General features: G+C 39.7%; 1 protein-coding gene across 1 annotated transcript in view; it reads right to left on the bottom strand.

Moving 5' to 3' along the window:
* The window catches only part of drg2 (developmentally regulated GTP binding protein 2), a 43770-nt gene extending 27464 nt beyond the window's left edge, over window positions 1-16306 (bottom strand). The window contains exons 1-6 of the mRNA XM_060840707.1: window positions 16130-16306; window positions 13230-13390; window positions 11219-11308; window positions 5985-6045; window positions 5477-5567; window positions 4450-4522 (exon numbers count right to left, since the gene is read on the bottom strand). Coding sequence (XP_060696690.1) covers window positions 4450-4522; window positions 5477-5567; window positions 5985-6045; window positions 11219-11308; window positions 13230-13390; window positions 16130-16193 — 540 coding nt within the window. The 5' untranslated portion in view covers window positions 16194-16306. The remainder of the gene's footprint in view (window positions 1-4449; window positions 4523-5476; window positions 5568-5984; window positions 6046-11218; window positions 11309-13229; window positions 13391-16129) is intronic.
* Window positions 16307-20603: the final 4297 nt, after the last annotated feature.

Genomic DNA, 20603 nt, shown 5'->3' with positions numbered 1-20603 from the left:
TCTCCTCTGTCAGTAGTAATACAACTTAGTTGGTGGGGCAGGGGAATTTCAGTGATTTCACAAAGTACTGGGTGATTGAATAAGAGCCAAACACAATCTGTAATCTATAAAACAAAGTATAATTGTGGGTCATGCAGACTGTACTTGAATTTTACTGCTGGAATCATCACAATGGACCAGTTCTAATTTCAACCAGGTGTGTAGGAGGGAATCTGCCAGAGCTTATCCTCTTTGCTCCAAAGGAGTGAGCTCATCTCCAGATCAGGCCTGTGGATCCCTTAATCTCATTCCTCCTGCACACCTCTCATTCTAGCATTTTATTTGTAACTTTTAACAGATATTCGTGAGAGGCATGATGATACACTTGCTACAAAAAGTTCCATTCTTTAGTTTTAGATTCTATAAAGAACATGTATTAAAATTGCAACGACCAAAAACATTACAAAAAGCAGAAATGGACTGTCTACAGAAATAACCTAGTTTCTAAAGCCATAAATGAAAACAACATTACCAATCTTAAAATTAAACAAGCAAAGGATAGGAATCATGTACAGGATATAAAATTAAACACCCAGGCTGACTACAATATTAAAGTACTGCAGATACTAGAAATCAGAAAAAAGTACTGGAGAAATTCAGCGGAACCATTTATAGAGCAAGAAACAGAATTAATGTTTTGAGTATAATATATGATTCTTCATCAAAATTGAAGTGAGACATGGAAAAGTGTTAGGAAAGAGCAAGAGGAACTGAAGGGAAGGTCAGGGAAAGGTTTGACAGGTGTGCGAGATTTGAGACAATACATAAAAATCAGAGATGTACAGCATGGAAACAGACCCTTCGGTCCAACTCGTCCATGCCAACCAGATATCCCAATCCAATCTAGTCCCACCTACCAGCACCTGGCCCATATCCCTCCAAACCCTTTCTATTCATATACTCATCCAGGTGCCTTTTAAATGTTGCAATTGTACCTACTTCCATCACATCCTCTGGCAGTTCATTCCATACACGCACCACCCTCTGCGTGAAAAAGTCACCCCTTAAGGTCTCTTTTATATTTTTCCCCTCTCACCCTAAATCTATGCCCTCTGGTTCTGAACTCCCCCACCCCAGGAAAGAAATTTTGTCTATTTATCCTATCCATGCCCCTTATGATTTTATAATCCTTTATAAGGTCACCCCTCAGCCTCCGCGCTCCAGGGAAAACAGCCCCAGCCTATTCAACCTCTCCCTAAAGTTCAAAACCTCCAACCCTGGCAACATCCATGTAAATCTTTTCTGAACCCTTTCAAATTTCATAACATCCTTCCAATAGGAAAGAGACCAGATTTGCACGCAATATTCCAAAAGTTGTAAATATTGTAGAACAAAAGACAGAGGTAGTACTACAAACATATGAAATAGGAACAGAAGATATTTTGTCTCTTCAGTTTGCTCTGCCACTAAATAAAAGCACGGCTGTTCTGTTTCAGTTTCAAATTCCACACACCAGTCAACTCTTAATAACCCTGCCTATCCACGACTGTCCTAAAAATATTCAATGAGTCCACATTTGCTGCTTTCTGAAACAGGAAGCTTCAAAGTTGCAGAAACTTCAAAAGAATAAAAAAATCTTCAAAGTGTAATTCCCGATTTTAATTCAGTATCCTTTAGTTCTGGACTAATCCACACAGAGTAAACATCCTTGCCACATCTACCTTATCAAGAGCATTTAGGATCTTGTACACTTCAAATCACCTTTCAACTTCAGTAGAAAAAGGCCCGGCCCATCTAACCTAACCTCATAAAATAACTGATGCATTCTAGTTTATTAATCTAGGAAACCCCCTCCCACAACTGTCTCCAAAGCATTTACATCCTTCCTTATGTAAGAGGATCATAACCGAACATGTTACAGATTTGGTCTCATTAATGTTTGCATATGTGATGTGTAATAAACTAATATTGGCTGTAGAGAGCTACGCCCAGATTAGATGTTCAAGTGAGTATTAATAGCAGAATACAAGTTAGCCCTGTTCAGATCAAAACAGAAGTTTTGAAAAGAAAGAGAGACTTGGAAGTGTGCAGCACAAAACAGAGGAAACGGTTCATGACCTAATGTTGTTGAACACGATGCTGAGTCCAGAAGGCTTTAAAGTGCTGAAACAGAAATAAGCTAGGTTGTTCCAGGCTGCATTGGATTTCAATGAAACATTGTCAACATAGGACAGAAAGGTGAAAATGACAGCAACCAGACATTAAGGTCATGCTTGCAGATTGAGCAAAAGGGTTCTACAAAGTAATCATCCAGTCTACATTTTGCCTTCCCAATATACAGGAGACCAGAGTGTGAGCAGCAAATACAGAAGACTAGATGGAAGGAAGTGAATTAATCAGCTGTTTTACCCAGAAGGAATGTTTAGAGTCTTGGAGTTAAAAGGGGAAGTGTTACACCTCCTGCAATTCTATGGGAAGGTGCAGAGATGTTGACAGTGATAGAGGATTGGACTAGGGTGTTATAGAGGAAACACTCCATTTGGAATGCGGACAAGGGAAGATGAGGTGAGAGCATGAAAGCTGGTGAAATGAAAAGTGAGAATAAGGGGTACAGCATGTTTTCCTTTTTTGGGGCAGGGGGACAGAATAGATGGTAGAAAAGGTAATGGGGGAGAAAAGGGAGAGAGAGAGAGAGAGAAAGGATGGTATGTCTGAAGCACTGTTGTGGTTCGTAGCATAATCAGAACTTATGTAACAAAAACGGAGAAACTTGCGAAAATGAAATAGAATCCCTACAGGGCGTAATGTCTGAGAAAATGCATTTGAGGTAGCTGTGGGACTTAGTGGATTTGTAATGAAAATCAGTACATGGCCTATTTCTAGAAACTGAGAAACAGAAGTCAAGGAAACATCAGAGAAGGACCAGGTATGGACAGAGAAGGGTGGAAATTGAAAGCAAAATGGATTTTCTTTTCTGGTTCCAGGGGAAGGAAGGAGGTGGTATCCATGAAGGCATTAATGTACTGACAAAACAGTTGGAAAGGGGCTTAAGTAGGACTGAAGCAAGGCACGTTCCACATACCCAACAAAAAGCCAGGCATAAACAACTAGCACTATTGGTCACACCTTTCTTTTTGAACAACAGAGACAATTTGAAGGAGAAATTATTCAATTCGAGAACAAACTCAGAAAGGCTGAGGAGGTTAATGTTGAATGGAGACTATTGGGCCCTGAAGCAAAGAGCCCTCAAATAAAAGCAAAATACTGCAATGTTGGAAATCTGAAACAAATAAAAAATGTTCGAGAACCTCATCAGGTCTGACAGCATCTGTGGAGAGAGAAACAAAGGTAATGTTTTGAGACCCTTATGACTCTTCTGTCTGCCAGTTCTAAATGTATGTGGAGAAAGCCTGCATATGGGGAGAAAAAAAAGGTCAAGTTTGGAAGAACAATTCACCACAGCAGGTGCAAACTTAAACACTGGATCTGTTATATTCATGGACTTTGGGAAGAAGACGTGCAGCATGAGGTGGGGGAATTATAATGGCGCGAATTTGCAGAGAAAAATATCTCTGGAGGCAACTTGATGTTCAATGGTGGGGTTCTGATCCTGGGGAAACAGGAAGAACAGTGCAAGAGTTGGCGCTCAGCCTTCCACAAGTTAGAGGTGCCACCCTTGTGGTTCAGTTTGATAAAAACAAAATCAGGATTAGTCTTGACAGAACAGAGTGCACAAGATCAGAGGAACACAGGTTAGAGTGAGAACAGAGACACTGAGGTGACCATTGTTAGTCAACATTTCTAGATGAAAAGAAGGTGAAAAGACCGGTGAAAGGGTCTGTGAAGTGTGGACAAGATCCCACCCAAAAGAGATGGGCATGGAAATAAAGGTGATAAAATAGGAGTTCAAAATTGTAATGTGGCTGAAAGTCATTGTGGGAGTGTAAGGGGATAAAGCGGAGTCCTTTTCTGGGTTGAATGTGTCAGTGAATTCAACTTTAAAACAAAAGCAAAATACTGCAGATGGTGGAAATTAAAAAAAAACGCTGAAGAAACTTAGCAGTTTTGCTGAAGCTATGAAGAGAGAAACGGAGTTGAAGCTTCAAGTCTATTAAGACTCATCCTTGGAACTGAAGAGAGAAAAAGTTGGAAAACAACGTGTTTACTGTAAAAAAAGATGGAGAGCAGCACATGAAACAGAAAAGAAGGTTAGGCTAAAGTTAAAGGACGAGTGAGATTAGATATCATAGGTATCACAAAGAAAAGGCAAAGTGGATTGTTAACAGTTATCAAGGGACAAGTCCAAATTAAGATTCTGTTAATAGCAGAATATAGGTGAGCTGTGCTGAAAGCAAAATAAACCAGACACTGGGTGTGGACAGGAGAGTCCTCCATGCTAATACCTAAGCTAAGTTGTCTGAATTCACAAACTGCTGTTCAAGTGCAGAAAAAAAAACCTCCAGTACTCACCTTGAAGTAAATATTGGGTTTTGACTTGTTTAGTCGGATTCCTACAGACTCCAATTCCTTTTCCAGTAAATTTCTAAGTGAAAGAAAGAAAGTCCAGTTTTAGTTTATTCTTTAATCTACTGAAGCAGTTTAAAGGAAGTATAACTCATACATCAATACAGAAATTAACCAATCCAATTCTGAACAACTAATAGTAGTAAACACAAGATCCTTCCTCTCTCTTACCAGTTGAGAAAGAAAGAGAAATGCTTTTGCGTAGCACCATTTAAAGCTTGAGGACACCCTAAATTATTTTTGAAATGTAGTCTCTGTTGGAATGCAGGTAGATGATAGGTTAACAGTTTCCAGCTGCTGATTCTGTTCAGATATCTTTAAACAATCTGTTCACACATGTTATGACACACCTTTGACTCTACAAAGCAGGTGGGATTTGAACTCAGCTATGCTGGATCAGAGAGAAGAACGTTACCACTGTGCCACAAGAGACCACTGATTCATTTTAATCGATTATGGATGAACATAAACTCAAACTTAGCTAAATTACCAAGCTGTTATTAGCAACTGAGTTGTAGTAACTTCACAATAGAATATTACTGTATTGAAAAGGGTATTGTATTGCTATCTTTGGGACAGATGATCTAAGTTCAAGTCCCACTTACCACAGTAGTGTGTCATAAAATGTTCAAACAGATTGTAAAAAAGTATACTTTTAATCATGTTGTTCAAAAAGTATAATAATAGAGCTGATATAATTTATGGTAAAGAACATCAGGTACTGAGCAAAGGAACCATTTGATGTTGTACAGATGATTGTTCCCAAAGCTGAATTTCTGATTGTACTGAATTATTTAAAAATCATCAGAACAGCTATCAAGATCCTTTAACTGCATTCAATACCTGAACCTTTATGTTTTGCACATTCTATCAATATGCTATATTTCCAGGTTATTTGCCTTCTTTTCAAAACAACGTTTGCTGACATACTTGTTGCCTGTATATTTACACATGCACATTTCTGGTTACACACCTCTGCACATCACCCTTTGTTGCATCCAACATCATTATAACAACATCTGCTGTTCGAGCAACAGCAATCACCTGGCGACCACGACCCTTACCTGTAAGGAATTAGGAAATAATATTTTGTCAATCAGCCATTCCAAATCAGGTTTCAAAACCAACTTTAATAGTCATTATATTCCATGAAATTTGGAAGGGTTGATATACTGTAGGTTTGTCAAGAAATATTTATAAAAAGACCCCAAAGTGATTTATAGAAAACAAAGTTCTTTTAAAAAGTAGGGTCATGATTCTCATGTAGGAAATGTATAGCTTCATGCACCCACATTATCAATATTTCCAGAGATTAGGACGAGAAAGTTTGACCAGACATTTCTATGGATACCTTATTCAAACCAAAGAAAGACCAAGGGAAAAACTGAGTTTGGGACTACGAGTATATTCCCTCCCTCTCTCCCCCCGCCAACCCTTAAACCAGTCCAAGCAATTCCAGCTCAACAAAGATACATACAGACCTTGTGCTGCTCCTTCAATGATACCAGGCAGATCCAAAAGCTGAATATTAGCTCCTTTATGCTGTATTTATAAAACAAAATAGTTAAATCACTGCATTTTTTAAAACATTTAAAAACATGTTCACAACTGTTTTAGAGTTATATTTGCTGGCTTATAGTAGAGAAAATTTAATTTTTTTTCCTTTAAGCTATTTAATGTATGGAATTTTTTTTTGATTCACAACGGACAGTTGGAAGCCAAATGCAGCACAAGGTCTTGCCATAGTTTTCGTCATCTGCTTGTGCAGAATCAACAATTTGGGTTGTTTCTTTCCAATCACCTCTCTCACTGAGAAGAGAGTCCTTATTTCCATCTGTCTTTCAATATGGGTGAAATCAAGAAATTGCCTGTAAACTTTTGCTCTATTTTCTATGGTATAGAGTCACCTAGCACGGAAACAGGCCCTTCGATCCAATCAGCCCATGCTGAACATTATCCCAAACCAAACTAGACCCACTCGCCTGCTCCTGGCTCATATTCCTCCAAACCTTGCTTATTAATTTATCTATCCAAATACTGGAACTCTACAGTCTGTATCTCCCTAAATCCTCCTCCTTGATCCAACTCAACCAAAACAATAAGATCATTCTCTTAAATTTTCTCAACTGCTTATATTGTATGAACATTTAAATTGACACAATGGGTCAAGGACAGCAGCCCATGCTGTCACCAATGTTATAAGCACAGAAGCAGGAGCGAGCAATTTATCTCATTGAGCCCATTTAACAAAACCAAGTTGTAAGACAAAAACATAATACTTGCACATGCCCCATATCCTGTAATATCTTAGATTTATATTTTTATATGTTATCCTAAGATTTAACATTAAATGACTAAGTATCAATCATCATTTGTGAGAGAGTTCCAAACATCTACAAATTTGCAAATGAACTGTTTCTTAATTTGACCCCTTAAAAAGTTCTGGCTCTAGTTTTTAAGACTATGCCTCCTTTCCTTAAGGCTCCACAAGCATAGAGCAGAGAGAGAAAAACTACCTGTTCTCCTGAACATCTTGAAAACATTGATCAAAAAATTTGACCTTTTAAAATGCCAGAGTTAAACTTCTTCAGCCTCCAGGATTGGATTCTTATTCAGCTACAGGAGAAACAGTTGGATCATTTGTGTCTGGTAAATATTTAAGTTTTAATCTACCCCTATGGTTCAGAATTGTATAATAGCTGGTAGTAAGGTTGATTAAATATATAAAAACAACATAGGAGCCTGAACATTAATAAATGCCCAACAGTTTTCAGGTATTTCCAACTTTTCTTGATGAGAGTGAGGGCTGCAGGGCAGATGAGCTGACTTACCATGGCACAGAAGCTAAAGAAGGGGAAAAAGGAGTGTTGTGGTATTAGGGCATAGGGTTGTGGGTTAGTAAGGGGGATAGGGTTAGGTTCTTCACAGCCAAGACTGACAGTCCAGATGGATGCATTGTCTGCCTAGTATCAGAGATCAGGACATCTGCGCAGGGCTGGACAGGAATTTCAAATGGTGATGAGAGGATCCAGTTGCCATGGTCTATGCAGGTGCCAATGGCAGGACAAAATAAGAAAGTTCTGCACAGAGGAGCTAGGTACCAAATTTAGAGGCAGAATCTCAAATGACAAATTGGCACAAGGAAAATCAGATTAGTGGGTTGAATGCTTGGCTCCAGCTGGTGGGGCAACTGCACCAGTACTAGGGAAAATAGGATTTTTACTCATGAGATGGTCTCAAGGCAAACTGTGCTCGGGCAGATATTCTTGCCAAGTCTAAACTATGGAAGTAGAGAGAATTTTAAACAAGAGATCAAATTGGGAAGATACAGTAAATCAAAGAGTTGAACTGGGTCTAAAGGGAATGCTATGAATACTGGAAATGATAAGCAGACCATGACAGGAAGGGATAGAAAGTATAAGAGTCAACCAACAGATAAGACAAGAATTTACAATTAGCCAAAAGGATAAATGTGAAGGCTCAGTATCTGAATGCGTGTAACATGCATAATGAAACAGACGAACTGAGAGCAGAAACAGAAATGAATAAGTACTACCTGGTAGGTAGTACAATTGTAGCCTTAACCAGTGGGATGGAATTAAATTGAACCATGCTGGGACCAGGCGTTTCCTCTCATTTTTTACCCTCCAACTGTGAACACCTGCTGTCTGTGAGCAAGCAGTGACTTCAAGTGGAAGTCAATGTTGTGATCTGCATCAATAAATCAATCACTGTACACAGCATGTTAGAGTGGCCCATGCAACTTAGAGGAAACCCTTGCTGAGACCTGTGATCTGACGAATTATATAACCATTGCATGGTCCTTTAGATTGGAAATCACAAAATTAACTCCTGCATTCAAGATGTGAGGAAACAGAGAGCAGGAAATTATAGGCCAGTTAGCTTGCCACTTGTCATAGGGAAAATGTTAGAAATTATTAAATAAGTCACAGCAGAGCACTTGGACAAGTTCAAGGTAATTAGGCAGAGTCAACATGGATTTCTGAAAGAAAAATCATATTTAATCAGGAGGTAAGACATGATGTGTGAATAAAGGGGAACTGGTGGATGTACTGTACTGAGGTTTTGAAAAGGTACTTAATAAGATGTCAGCTGTGGCCTGTAGTCTTGTATGATATGGCGCTTTATGCAACCATCTAAATACTTAAATAGTGCAATGATCCCTTCCTCTACCATCCTTCAGGCAGTGAGTTCCAGTTACCCATCACGCTCTAGGGAATTCTAAATCTCAAACTCCTACCTTTACCTTATCTACGGCCCTGGTTACTGATCCCTATAGTTTGGGAAAGGTTTCTTCCTATCTACCTTACCTATGTTCTCATAAATTTGCAAACCACAATTGGGTCCTCCTTCAACTTTTTCTGCTCCAAGGACAACAATCCCAACCTATGTAATCTCTCTATACTGCTGAACTTCTCCAGCCCAGACAACATCTTGATGAATCTCTTCTACATCCTCTCTACTACAATTACAATCTTCCTAAAGTGTGGGGACCAAGAACTCCACACTTCACTCCAACTGCAGAGTAACCAACATCTTATATAGCTCCATCATAACCCCCCTTGATGCGTTCAATGTCTCAAATAATAAAGGCAAGTATCTCAAATGCATTCTTAACCATCTTATTCACCTATCCTTTTGCCTTTAATGATACATGGATATGCAGATCAAGATCCTGCTGATCATCTGTACTTGGTCCATTCATCGTGTACTCCCTTGCCTTGTTAATCCTCCCGAAATGCAACACTGCACACTTTTCATTAAATTCTTACATTGTTGTACTATTCTGACCAGCCTGTCTACAATATCCTGTAGTCTAAGGCTTTCCTCTTTGCTATTTACAATGTTACCAATTTTCATCTCATCTGCAAACTTACTGATCATACCTGCTACATTCATGGCTAGATCATTAACATATACTGCAAACAGAAAAGTACCCAGCACTGATTCCTGCCATATGCTACTGGACAAAACTGAAACATGAAGATGTTGAGGGGACATGACAGAGTAGATGTGGGGAGGCTGTTCCTTTTATGGAGAGAATCTAGAACTGGAGGCTACTGTTCAAGATCAAGGGTCACCCATTTAAGACATAAATTAGGCAACATTCTTTCCCTGAAGTGTACCAGGAGTTTTTGGAACTCTCTTCCTGGAAAGATGGTAGATGCAGAGTCTTTGAATATTTTAAATGCAGACGTAAATAAGATTCTTTTCACATAAGGGATGAAAGGTTAGTGGGGATAGGTGGGAATGTGGATTTCAGATTACAATCAAATTAACTATGATTTTACAGAATGGTGAAATGGCCTAATCCTATTCTTGCGTTGTATGCATATATCTTAATTTCAAACCAAACTGTAGATTTTCCATCAGTTTATGGCTGTCGAAGGTACCATATTCTACCCTTTATTTTTAAATGGGTGGGTATATGTGTGTTTGGGATTAAGGGAGTATGGTTTTAATTCCAGATCATAGCTTTGCTGTTAACCAATGTTTGCCATTTCTGTTACAGTAAATAGGATTATTTTACATTTTTAATGACCTTTGGTGAACATACAAGCAGCAAAAGCAGACCTCTCCGCACTTCTCCATTCAACAAGATCTTAGTTTCATCTCAACTTTACGTTCTGCATTTTGCTGATAATCAAGAATCTATCTAGTTCTGCCTTAAAATATTTAAAGATTCTGCTTCTGCTGCCTCTTGAGGAAAGGAATTCCAAAGACCAACAATCCTCGAAGAAAAAGATGTTCCCTTATCTCTGTTTTAAATGAATGATCCCTTATTTTTAAACTATGACCCCTAGTCCTAGATTCTCCCACAAAAGGAAACATTCTTTCAACAGCCATCTGGTTAAGTCCCCTCAGGACCTCATATGTCACCTCTGACTTTTCCAAACTCCGGAAGATACAGGCCTAGCCTGTTTAGCTTTTCTTTATAAGGCAACCTACTCATTCCTGGTGAAAATCTCTTTTATTCTGGACAGGAGTACAAAAATGAAATCATGTGATTAAGTCAACACATTTATACTAACATTGCAAATGATGAGGCTTGACTAAAAGTGCATTCCTCCCATCACAATTGGTGCAGAGCATGGCATGGTCCATTAGGCTACTGTCATTGAATTTTTACCCTCAAAGACAAAATTAGTGGGACCTGCAACCATGATCCAGTCTCAACATCATTCAAAACTGGGAGAAACCTCTTGCTATCCTGCAGATATGTAATTTGGAGCAAATTACTTCAACATCATTGCTTTGTAACATAGGGTTGTTTCAAAAAGGGATGTACCAAGAACAGCATAAAAACAAAACATAACTGTACCACTTCTAATGAGGGAGTAAATTAGTGCTTCAAAATATGTAGGTGGCACTTACAGTTGTCCAACTGCTTTAGAAATAAACATAGATAGTTGAGCTCCACAAATAACTATGGCTTGAAGCTTCAAAAAAACAACCTTACCAAGTTAGAATTCAACACAAGCCAAGGAGAGATCGAGCAAAGCACTGCAGCAATTACCATCTTGCCTCACAACATACACTATGACCCTTCCAATTAAACTTGTTGGACTATAACCTGATGTTGTGTGATTTTTAACTTTGTACACCCCAGTTCAACACCGGCATCTCCAAATCATGTACACTATGACCCAGTATTGTTTAAGCAGATTAAGTACCAGATAAGAGAATTTCTCACCTCTATGACACCTGGGATACAGGTAAGGGTTGTGAATTCATATGAAGCTGCTTCACTTGCAGTGGAAGTCATCAAACTCAAGAATGTAGACTGAAAGACAAATAATTGTTAAACCTTAAGAAAATTCAAAATGCAAGCTCATTGCAATAAAATGTTGCAATGTTTCAATTTAAAATTAGCTGACTGCCAATATTTTTGTCATTCCTGATTAAGGGCTTTTTCCTGAAAAGTCGATTTTCCTGCTCCTCGGATGCTGCCTGACCTGCTGTGCTTTCCCACATTCTCAATGGCAATATTTTTGCCCATATTTCCAGGTTATTTGCTAAATGTTTTAATCATTTTCCAATTGACTTGATAAATGTTTTGATCTTTCTCCATGCAATCTCATTTTCCATGGAGTTAAGAGTTGGGTGCTGCTTGGAAATAGAAGTGATTGGTGATCTTTCCGCATATGGGAGAAAGTGAGGACTGCAGATGCTGGAGATCAGAGCCAAAACAAAGAAAATGTGTTGCTGGAAAAGTGCAGTAGGTCAGGCAGCATCCAAGGAGTAGGAGAGTCAACGTTTCGTGCATGAGCCCTTCTTCAGGAAGGAGCCCTGAAGAAGGGCTCATGCCCGAAACGTTGACTCTCCTGCTCCTTGGATGCTGCCTGACCTGCTGCGATCTTTCCACATATATCAAGCAACCTGCATTTATATAAGCACCTTATAAACTTCTCAGTTTGTAACTTCTTTAATATCACCTCTGGTCTTGATAATCTACTTGAACCATTAAAAATTGTGGGATTTCAATAATGAGGAACATCTAACATGGAGATCGCAACACAATCCTGATGCAGAGCGAACAACGTTATCAAATATGCCAAGTTACTGGACATACAAATATTTGTGTACAATATTTAACTGAACTTGCTTATTCCTGGCTACAATTAAGTTTGCATTGTTGAAAACTGAAGCATATTTTCATAGAAACTTAAACATATTGGCCATTTATGATTTGTAGCCTTCCTTTACTGTTGTGATTTTCAATTTCATAATCAATGACAGCATGCAGTATACATAATTTCTCTTGGCTAAGATGACACCTATTAAAAAATCTACTCAAAATCACCACTTCCTCAGACTCCAGCAAGTACTGCTAAAAGTCCAAAAACGATCATGATAATAAGAAAAATCAGAACTTTAGCTTCATGCAGGGCTTTCTCTTTCGACATGAACGGTCAGATCAAAGCAGTTTTGGTGACCAACATTTTCAATGAGGCTAGCTCAACTCATTTACAGTGGAAGTAATGGAAAGCATGCAGAAAATGGGAGCAATATTATCAAAATTGACTGAAGCCATGAACAAAGACGGGGAAACATGTGGCAAAGCAGATTTAAAAAGAAATGTAGGGTGCAGGGATGATTTCCCCATAATGATTTTCTTACGTGCAGTGCAATTTTCAGGCTTTGACACTCCGTAAGCACTAGCAATTGGAGCCAGAAAGGAGACACAGCTCTAAGCGTAGAGAACACTTTAAAGTCCAACTAAAGTCTAACTGTAGCTGCAGCTATTGCATGGAGTGGGGAAGGGGCAAGGAGAAAACCTGGAACAACTCTTAAGTTTGAATATTATACATACATATTGCACAGGTTCCCCTATTGTGGCAGATGCCATAAATAATGGATTTAATATCAAGGCCAAGACACATTATGCAAACTATCTAATCATTTGCAGCATCCATTGTGTACTGCATATAAGAGCTAGAGGTAACACTTAACCTGGCACATACTTGGGAAAAAACTGAAAACCAAAATAAGAATCACACTACCAAAAATTAGGAACTTATGGAGTATGAGCAGGTTAATGTTTTGAATATGTTTGAAAAGAATATGACATGTTAACAATAGTGCATTTTCATTATTTACTCAAGCTTGTTTCACTAATCCTACACACTTCATAATTGTCAAGAAGCTAGCATGATTATGAAGAGAATGACAACTACTCACATGCTAAGTTAATGTGTTCTTACCTTACCCACAGAAGGGAATCCAATTAATGCTACCCTGGCATCTCCTGATTTCATTACATCAAAGCCTTCCCCTTTTGATCCTGCAGACTTTGTGGGCTCCAATAGCTGTGCTCTGTACTTAGCAAGTTTGGCCTTCAACAAGCCTAGATGGTATTCAGTGGCTGTAAAACATTAATCACATTGTAATGAGACACTCAGTTGTGTTGGCTTATTTAGCAGATTGACTTGTTTTTTTAATTCCCTATAGTGGTATCAACGATAGTTTAAAAAATAACTCTTTTCTTCGAATGGATCCACAATCAGTGAGAAACCCATAAAACCCTTTCTTCACTATCATTCTACTGCTCAAAAGGTTAATTCAAAATCAAATTAATTCTAGAATGAAATCATCAAATCCAAGTCACATTTCATCACAACTTGGATATATGATTCCATTCGGCACACACTATATCCATGCCACAATATAAACAGACATAGCACATATGCATCCTTATTTTGACATTGAGTCTAATACAAGGAAAGCATTATATATTATATTATACAAACTATCTACATCATGGACAGCATCTATTGCATACTGCAGATAATCATGTACAAGTGTACGTCTAAATGGTATATCCAATGTACTGTACATTAAAAAATTATAAAGAGACAGTCCCTTAAAAAGGGGGAAACTGTCATTTGGTCTTTTTATTAATTTGATGTTATGGTTATTCAAGACCATCAATGATATGGCAGCAATGGGTCTTTATTTATAGGTTAGTCCTTCTACTGTGTTATTGGATATGTTTAATGTTTTTCATTTTAAGTTTAAGAATATTCTCTGTTCAGTCAACTCAACAAGATAGGTGAAATTAATAAAACAGATCTCCAAAGAATGAAACCTGATTGATCCCCAGCCTCAGACCCATAGTCTCACTTCCCGGCACACCAACATACAGACCAGTAAAGGAACGTCAAGACAAACTGAAATATCTAGAAGACGACACACGCCACTCTATCTGCTCCACCCAGGAATTCCTGAATATCATCAAAGACACCAAGGTAGGGGATTACAAGGTCATAGTTTTCTTCGACGTGACTGCCCTATTCATATCAATAAACATCAGTCTGGCCAAAGAAACACTGGATGCACTACTAGATGAACCAACTGACAGCACCCTCAAACTAGTCAACCCGTACCTCACAATCCAGTTCATCTTCAACGACAAGACCTACAAACAAATCAATGGGACACCTACAGGATCACCATTATCAGGATTCTTGGCAGAAACAATTATGCAGAGGTTGGAATGTGCAGCCCTCCCCACGATCCAGCTCAAACTTTGGGTTCACTATGTGGGTGATACTTTTGTCATCGTGAAATGGAACTTAGAAGAAACCCACAAACACATTTACAACATCCTTACTGGTATAGAGTTCACCAAAGAAGAAAAGAACAACAGACTCCCCTTCCTAGATGTCACAGTAGAACAAAAAGCCAATGGAGAGCTGCAGGCCAGTCTCTACAGGAAATACACAGACCAGATACTCAACTACAGGAGCAATCATCCCAACACTCTCAAACAGAGGCTCATCAAGACATTATTTAAATAAGCCACAACATTGCAGCACCTAGGAACTATGAGATGCCAAAGAAAAACACCTGTACAATGTATTCACAAACAACGGGTACCCAACAAGCATAGTCTACCAATTCTTAAACAGCAAACCTAAACAAGACGACACAACATGCCTAAAGGCTCCAGCCACACTACCATACACCAAAACATCTTGGAGATGATGACCAGACTACTCAGGTCCCTTGGCATCATGATAGCCCACAAACCTACCACCACACTGAAACAGCTGTTGATGAATCTAAAAGGAACCCTGTACCAACAACCAGCAGAATGAACGTGATAAACAAAATATGCTGCAAGGACTGCAACAAATGTTACATTGGACAGAACAGCAGGAAATTAGCCACCAGCATACATGAACACTATTAGCCACCAAAAGACATGACCCACTATCATTAGCACCCTTACATACAGATGAAGAAGGACATCACTTTGACTGGGGCAACACATCCATTCTCAGACAGACCAAAGAGAGACACATACAGGCATTCAAACCGGAACTCCATCAATAAACACATTGATTTAAACCCTGTTTACCAACCTCTGAAAAAAAAAACCAAAAATGATAACATCAACCTTAAGAGACCAAGACATGTAAATAGGAAGCGGGAGAGAACACCAGCGCTTCACCAGAGGCTCACTGATGACATTAACGAGCATGGTGACAAAATGTCTGAAAACAAACCTGTCAGCTCAGCGAGCAAACTTACAACATGGGGTGTAACTGTTGGTGTATGGATGGTATCCCTTCCTCTGAACCAAGAGGAGCTAAGTTGAAGTGCCACCTTGTTCAGAGATGTTTAACTACATCAGAATACTCAGCCACCTGATGAAGGAGCAGCGCTCCAAATGCTAGTGCTTCCAAATAAACTTGTTGGACTATAACCCGGTGTTGTGTGGTTTTTAACTTTGTACATCAAAATAGGTTAATGAGGAAAATATCTACAGAGGGCTGAGATGTGCACACGTCGGGATGGGAGTTATCCATGGCATACAGGAGACACACCTGGAGCCCAGGCATCTGGGTGTGAGGGGTGGGGTGTATGTGGGTGGGTGCTTGGGTACAGGAGGGGTATGTGGAATCGTTCAGACCTCTGGGGCAGGGGCGGCTTGAACTCAGGTCTCCTGGTGTAGAGGCAGGGACACTACCACAAGCAGACACTGCATTGGGGCTGGGTCAGGAGGGCTCACGGTGTGTTTTGAGACGTATGGAGCAGGAATACACACAGTGCTGGGGGGAGAGGGGGCGGAGAATGTATTTTTATTCCGAGCCCCTACCTTTGTTTTTCTGGGTCCGCGAAATTTCTTTCTCGATTTCCGAGATTTTCTCTAAAATCCCCATGCCTGCGGGTCCTTATCTGATATTTCCCCCCCTCTGTCTCTTTGGGAAATTCGGCGAATATTCCACAAGATTCTGGAAACTTCGCGCGTGGACAACCCAGGAAACGGAAGTTGTTGTTGGTGCAACCTGCAACTCCGTCCCCCGTCCCCCGGGGAGCGGTCTGATCCTTCAGCTACATCAATTCTCTCTTTCCGCACAAACTTTGTCCAGTTCTATTTGAAATGGGTTCAATTTTAACACGTCCCGCGACCTATTGTCATCGGTAATCTTTTGGTCTTCGCCTTTTCCACTCCCAACGATAATCCTGAAACTTTGTCAATTCGCCAACAAAAAAAAATACCCTTTCGATCATCGTTTAAAATTGTTTGACTTTTGCAAACCATCGTTTAGCTTCTGCTGAATTGAGTCTGTAACCGAGGAATTTAAGAACTGGACCTTCTCATCGACTCGTGAAGACCAGTTTCCATTCAAAACATTTAAATAGAGACATACAAGATAATCAGAGGGTTAGATAGGGTGGACAGGGAGAGCCTTTTTCCAAGTATGGGGACGTCAAACACGAGGGGGCACAACTTTAAAGCGAGGGGAGATAGGTATAAGACAGATGTCAGAGGTAGTTTCTTTACTCAGAGTAGTAAGGGTATGGAATGCTTTGCCTACAACGGTAGTAGTTTCGCCAATTTTAAGTGCATTTAAGTCATCATTAGACAGGCATATGGACGTACATGGAATAGTTGGTGGGATGGGCTTCAGATTAGTATGACAGGGCAGCACAACATCGAGGGCAGAAGGGCCTCAAAGTTTGTGAGAAGATTTGTAGCTCAAGTGCTCGTTGTTGTGGTTCTATTCGCCGAGCTGGGAGTTTTTCTTGCAGAAGGCCACCTCAGACTACAACGTTGTAGTCTGAGGTGGCCTTCTGCAAGAAAAACTCCCAGCTCGGCGAACAGAACTACAACAGCAGAAGGGCCTGTACTGCACTGTAATGTTCTATGATGTTGGTTTTGTTCAAATAGAGAAAAAAATTCAAAATTTATGTTCATTTACAAATCATCACATGCTGCAAACTGCTTACAAGTTTGCCAAACGTTTTTCCATTTTGACAAAACAATATTTTTGCCACTTTTCCATTGCCTAGTTTTATCACATGGTCTTTGCAGTTTTCTAAGTAGCATTGAACTAATGTGGTTTTGAATTCTAGAAATTAGCTCCTCTGCATTATTGTCTAAACTCCATTGCTTCTTTACAATTAGTGCACTTGCATCTCCAGATACTTCTGCTGTTTAAGCTTATCAAAGCAAAATATCCTTACTTACAAAAAAAACTTCACACTTATTTAATACGCCAATGATGCTTTTTGCTCAGAGTGGTTACCTCTTCCTGTTTATCATGTGTTGTGCTATTGCCTTTCCCATCACTGTGGATATTTTCTAATCAACATATGTTGACATCTCTCTCTGGTGCATGTGGGACATGAGTCCAAGTTTCTTGGTCCAGGGTAGAGTCACTGCAACTGCCCCACAAGAACCTATTGCCCCACCACTATATGCCCGGGATCAGTTAGCACAATTGGCTGGGGGCCAGCTGATTGTAATGCAGAGTGATTCCAATGGTGTGGATTCAATTATCACACCAGTTGAAGTCACCATGGCCACTCCTTCTCCAGTGCTGCCCATGTCTGATGTAGTGATCCTCAGGTTAAACTACCATAAGTCATCTCTCTCATTAAAGAACAGCACTATGATCCTCTGGGTCTATGGTGACTTTACCTTGTATTGAAAGGTGATATATCACAATCAAACAGACTTGACACCTCAAGCAAGGAGAGACGATTGTGTCGTGGTATTATTACTGCATTTTTAATCCAGAGATTCAGATAATGTCTTGGGGACCTGGGTTTGAATCTTGCCACAATGGGTGGTGAAATTCAAATTCAATAAACATCTGGAAATAAAAAGCCTAATGATGACTATGGATCTATGGTCAGAAAAACCCACTGGTGCACCAATACCCTTTCAGGAAGGTAAATGTCAACCTTACCTGGTCTGGCCTAAATAGGACTCCAGACCTACAGCAATTTAGTTAATTCTTAACTTCCCTCTGGGCAACAAGTGCGAGCACCTGGCCAGTGACACTCTCAACCCAAAAATAAATAAATTATTATAGTGTCATAGAGATGTACAGCATAGAAACAGATCCTTCAGTCCAACCCATCCATGTAAACCAGATATCTCAAACCAATCTAGTCTCACCTGTCAGTACTCAGCCCATAACCCTCCAAACCCTTCCTATTCATATACCCATCCAAACGCCTTTTAAATGTTGCGATTGTACCAGCCTCCAGCACTTCCTCTGGCAGCTCATTCCATACACGTACCACCCTCTGTGTGATAAAGTTGCCCCTTTGGTCTCTTTTATATCTTTCCCCTCTCACCCTAAGCCTATGCCCTCTAGTTCTGGACTCCCCCACCCCAGGAAAGAGACTTTGTCTATTTATCCTATCCGTACCCCTCATGATTTTATAGAACTCTATAAAGGTCACCCCTCAGTCTCAGGGACTCCAGAGAAAACAGCCCCAGCCTAATCAACCTCTCCCTGTAGCTCAAATCCTCCAACCTTGGCAATATCTTTGTAAATTTTTTCTGAACCCTTTCAAGTTTCATAATATACTTCTGATAGGAAGACCAGAATTGCATGCAATATTCCAAAAGTAGCCTAACCAATGTCCTGTACAGCCGCAACATGATCTCCCAACCCCTGTACTCAATAATCTGACCAATAAAGAAAAACATACCAAACGCTTCTTTACTATCCTATCTACCTATGACTTTACTTTCAAGGAGCCATGAACCTGCACTTCAAGATCTCTTTGTTCAGCAACACTCCATAGGACCTTCCCATTAAGTGTATAAGTCCTGCTAAAATTTGCTTTCCTAAAATTCAGCACCTCGCATTTTTTAAGTTAAACTCCACCTGTCATTTCTCAGCCCATTGGCCCATCTGATCAAGATCCCATTGTAACTGTAGGTAATCTTCTTTGCTGTCTACTACACTTCCAATTTTGGTGTCATCTGCAAACTTACTAACTATACCTCTTATGCTCACATCCATTTATAAAATGACAAAAAGTAGTGAACCCAGCACTGATCCTTGAGGCACTACTGATTTGTCAAACAGTGGAATGTGCTTTACAGAAATAAAACTAGCTGTGTTATATCACAGACTTCATTTTAAATGACAGACTAAGCACTTCTTCCTCCTTCTATAAATATCAATGTTCCTGTAGATAAATTAGTGAGTCTTGAGAAGATTTGTACCTCAGATTGAGGTTCTGGATTAAGGCTTGTTCTCTGAGCTGGAAGGTTCATTTTTAGACTTTTCGTCACCATACGAGATATCTTCAGTGAGCCTTCAGATGAAGCATTGCTGATGATTCCTGCTTTCTATTTATACATTTGGGTTTCTTTGGGTTGGTGATGTCATTTCTGGTTTCTTTTTCTCAGGGGTTGGTAAATCAGGTCCAAGTCAATGTGTTTGGTGATTGACTTCCAGTGGAATGCCACACTTCTAGGAATTCTTGTGCGTCTTTCTGTTTGGCTTATCCTATGATGAATGTGTTGTCCCAGCAGAGACAGGACTTAATTAAGAGAGGGGCTTGTCGTTTTGTGGCTAGTTGATGTTCATGTATCCTGGTGGCTAGTTTTTTTGCCTGTTTGTCCAATGTAGTGTTTGTTACAGTCCTTGTATGGTATTTTGTAAATGATATTAATTTTGCTTGTTTCTGTACAGGGTCTTTCAAGTTCATTAGCTGCTGTTTTAGTGTGTTGGTGGGTTTGTGGGCTGCCATGATGCCAAGGTGTCTAAGTAGTGTGGCAGTCATTTTCAAGATGTCTTTGAAGTAGGGGAGAGTGGCTACAGTTTCTCAACACAGTTTGTCAGCTTGTTTGGGTTTGTTGCTAAGAAATTGGTAGACTGTCTTCATTGGCAACCTGTTCTTATTGAATACATTGTATGGGTGATTTTCCTCTGCTCTGCATAGTTCCTCTGTGCTGCAGTGTGTGGTGACTCGTTTGAATAATGTTTTGAAGCAGCTTAGTTTGTGGATGTTGGGCTGATTGCTTCTGTGGTTCAGTATTTGATCCATATATGTTGTTTGCCTGCAGATGCTGGTTTGAAGTTCCCCATTGGATATTTGCTCTACTGTGACATCTAGGAATGCTTTTGCTTTCCTCCTCTTTAGTGAATTTTATGCTAGTAAGGGTATTATTGTTGGTCTTGAAGGTTTCCTCTAATTTGTTTCATTTAGCGATGACAAAAGGTGTCATCCATGTAGCAGACCCAAAGTTTAGGCTGGAGGGTCGGCAGAGCTATTTGTTAGAGTCTGTGCATTACTGTCTCTGCGAAGAACCCTCA

The sequence above is a fragment of the Hemiscyllium ocellatum genome, chromosome 20 (genome assembly GCF_020745735.1).
Source record: "Hemiscyllium ocellatum isolate sHemOce1 chromosome 20, sHemOce1.pat.X.cur, whole genome shotgun sequence".
Taxonomy (NCBI): domain Eukaryota; kingdom Metazoa; phylum Chordata; class Chondrichthyes; order Orectolobiformes; family Hemiscylliidae; genus Hemiscyllium; species Hemiscyllium ocellatum.
This window is presented reverse-complemented; position numbering and strand designations above follow the sequence as displayed.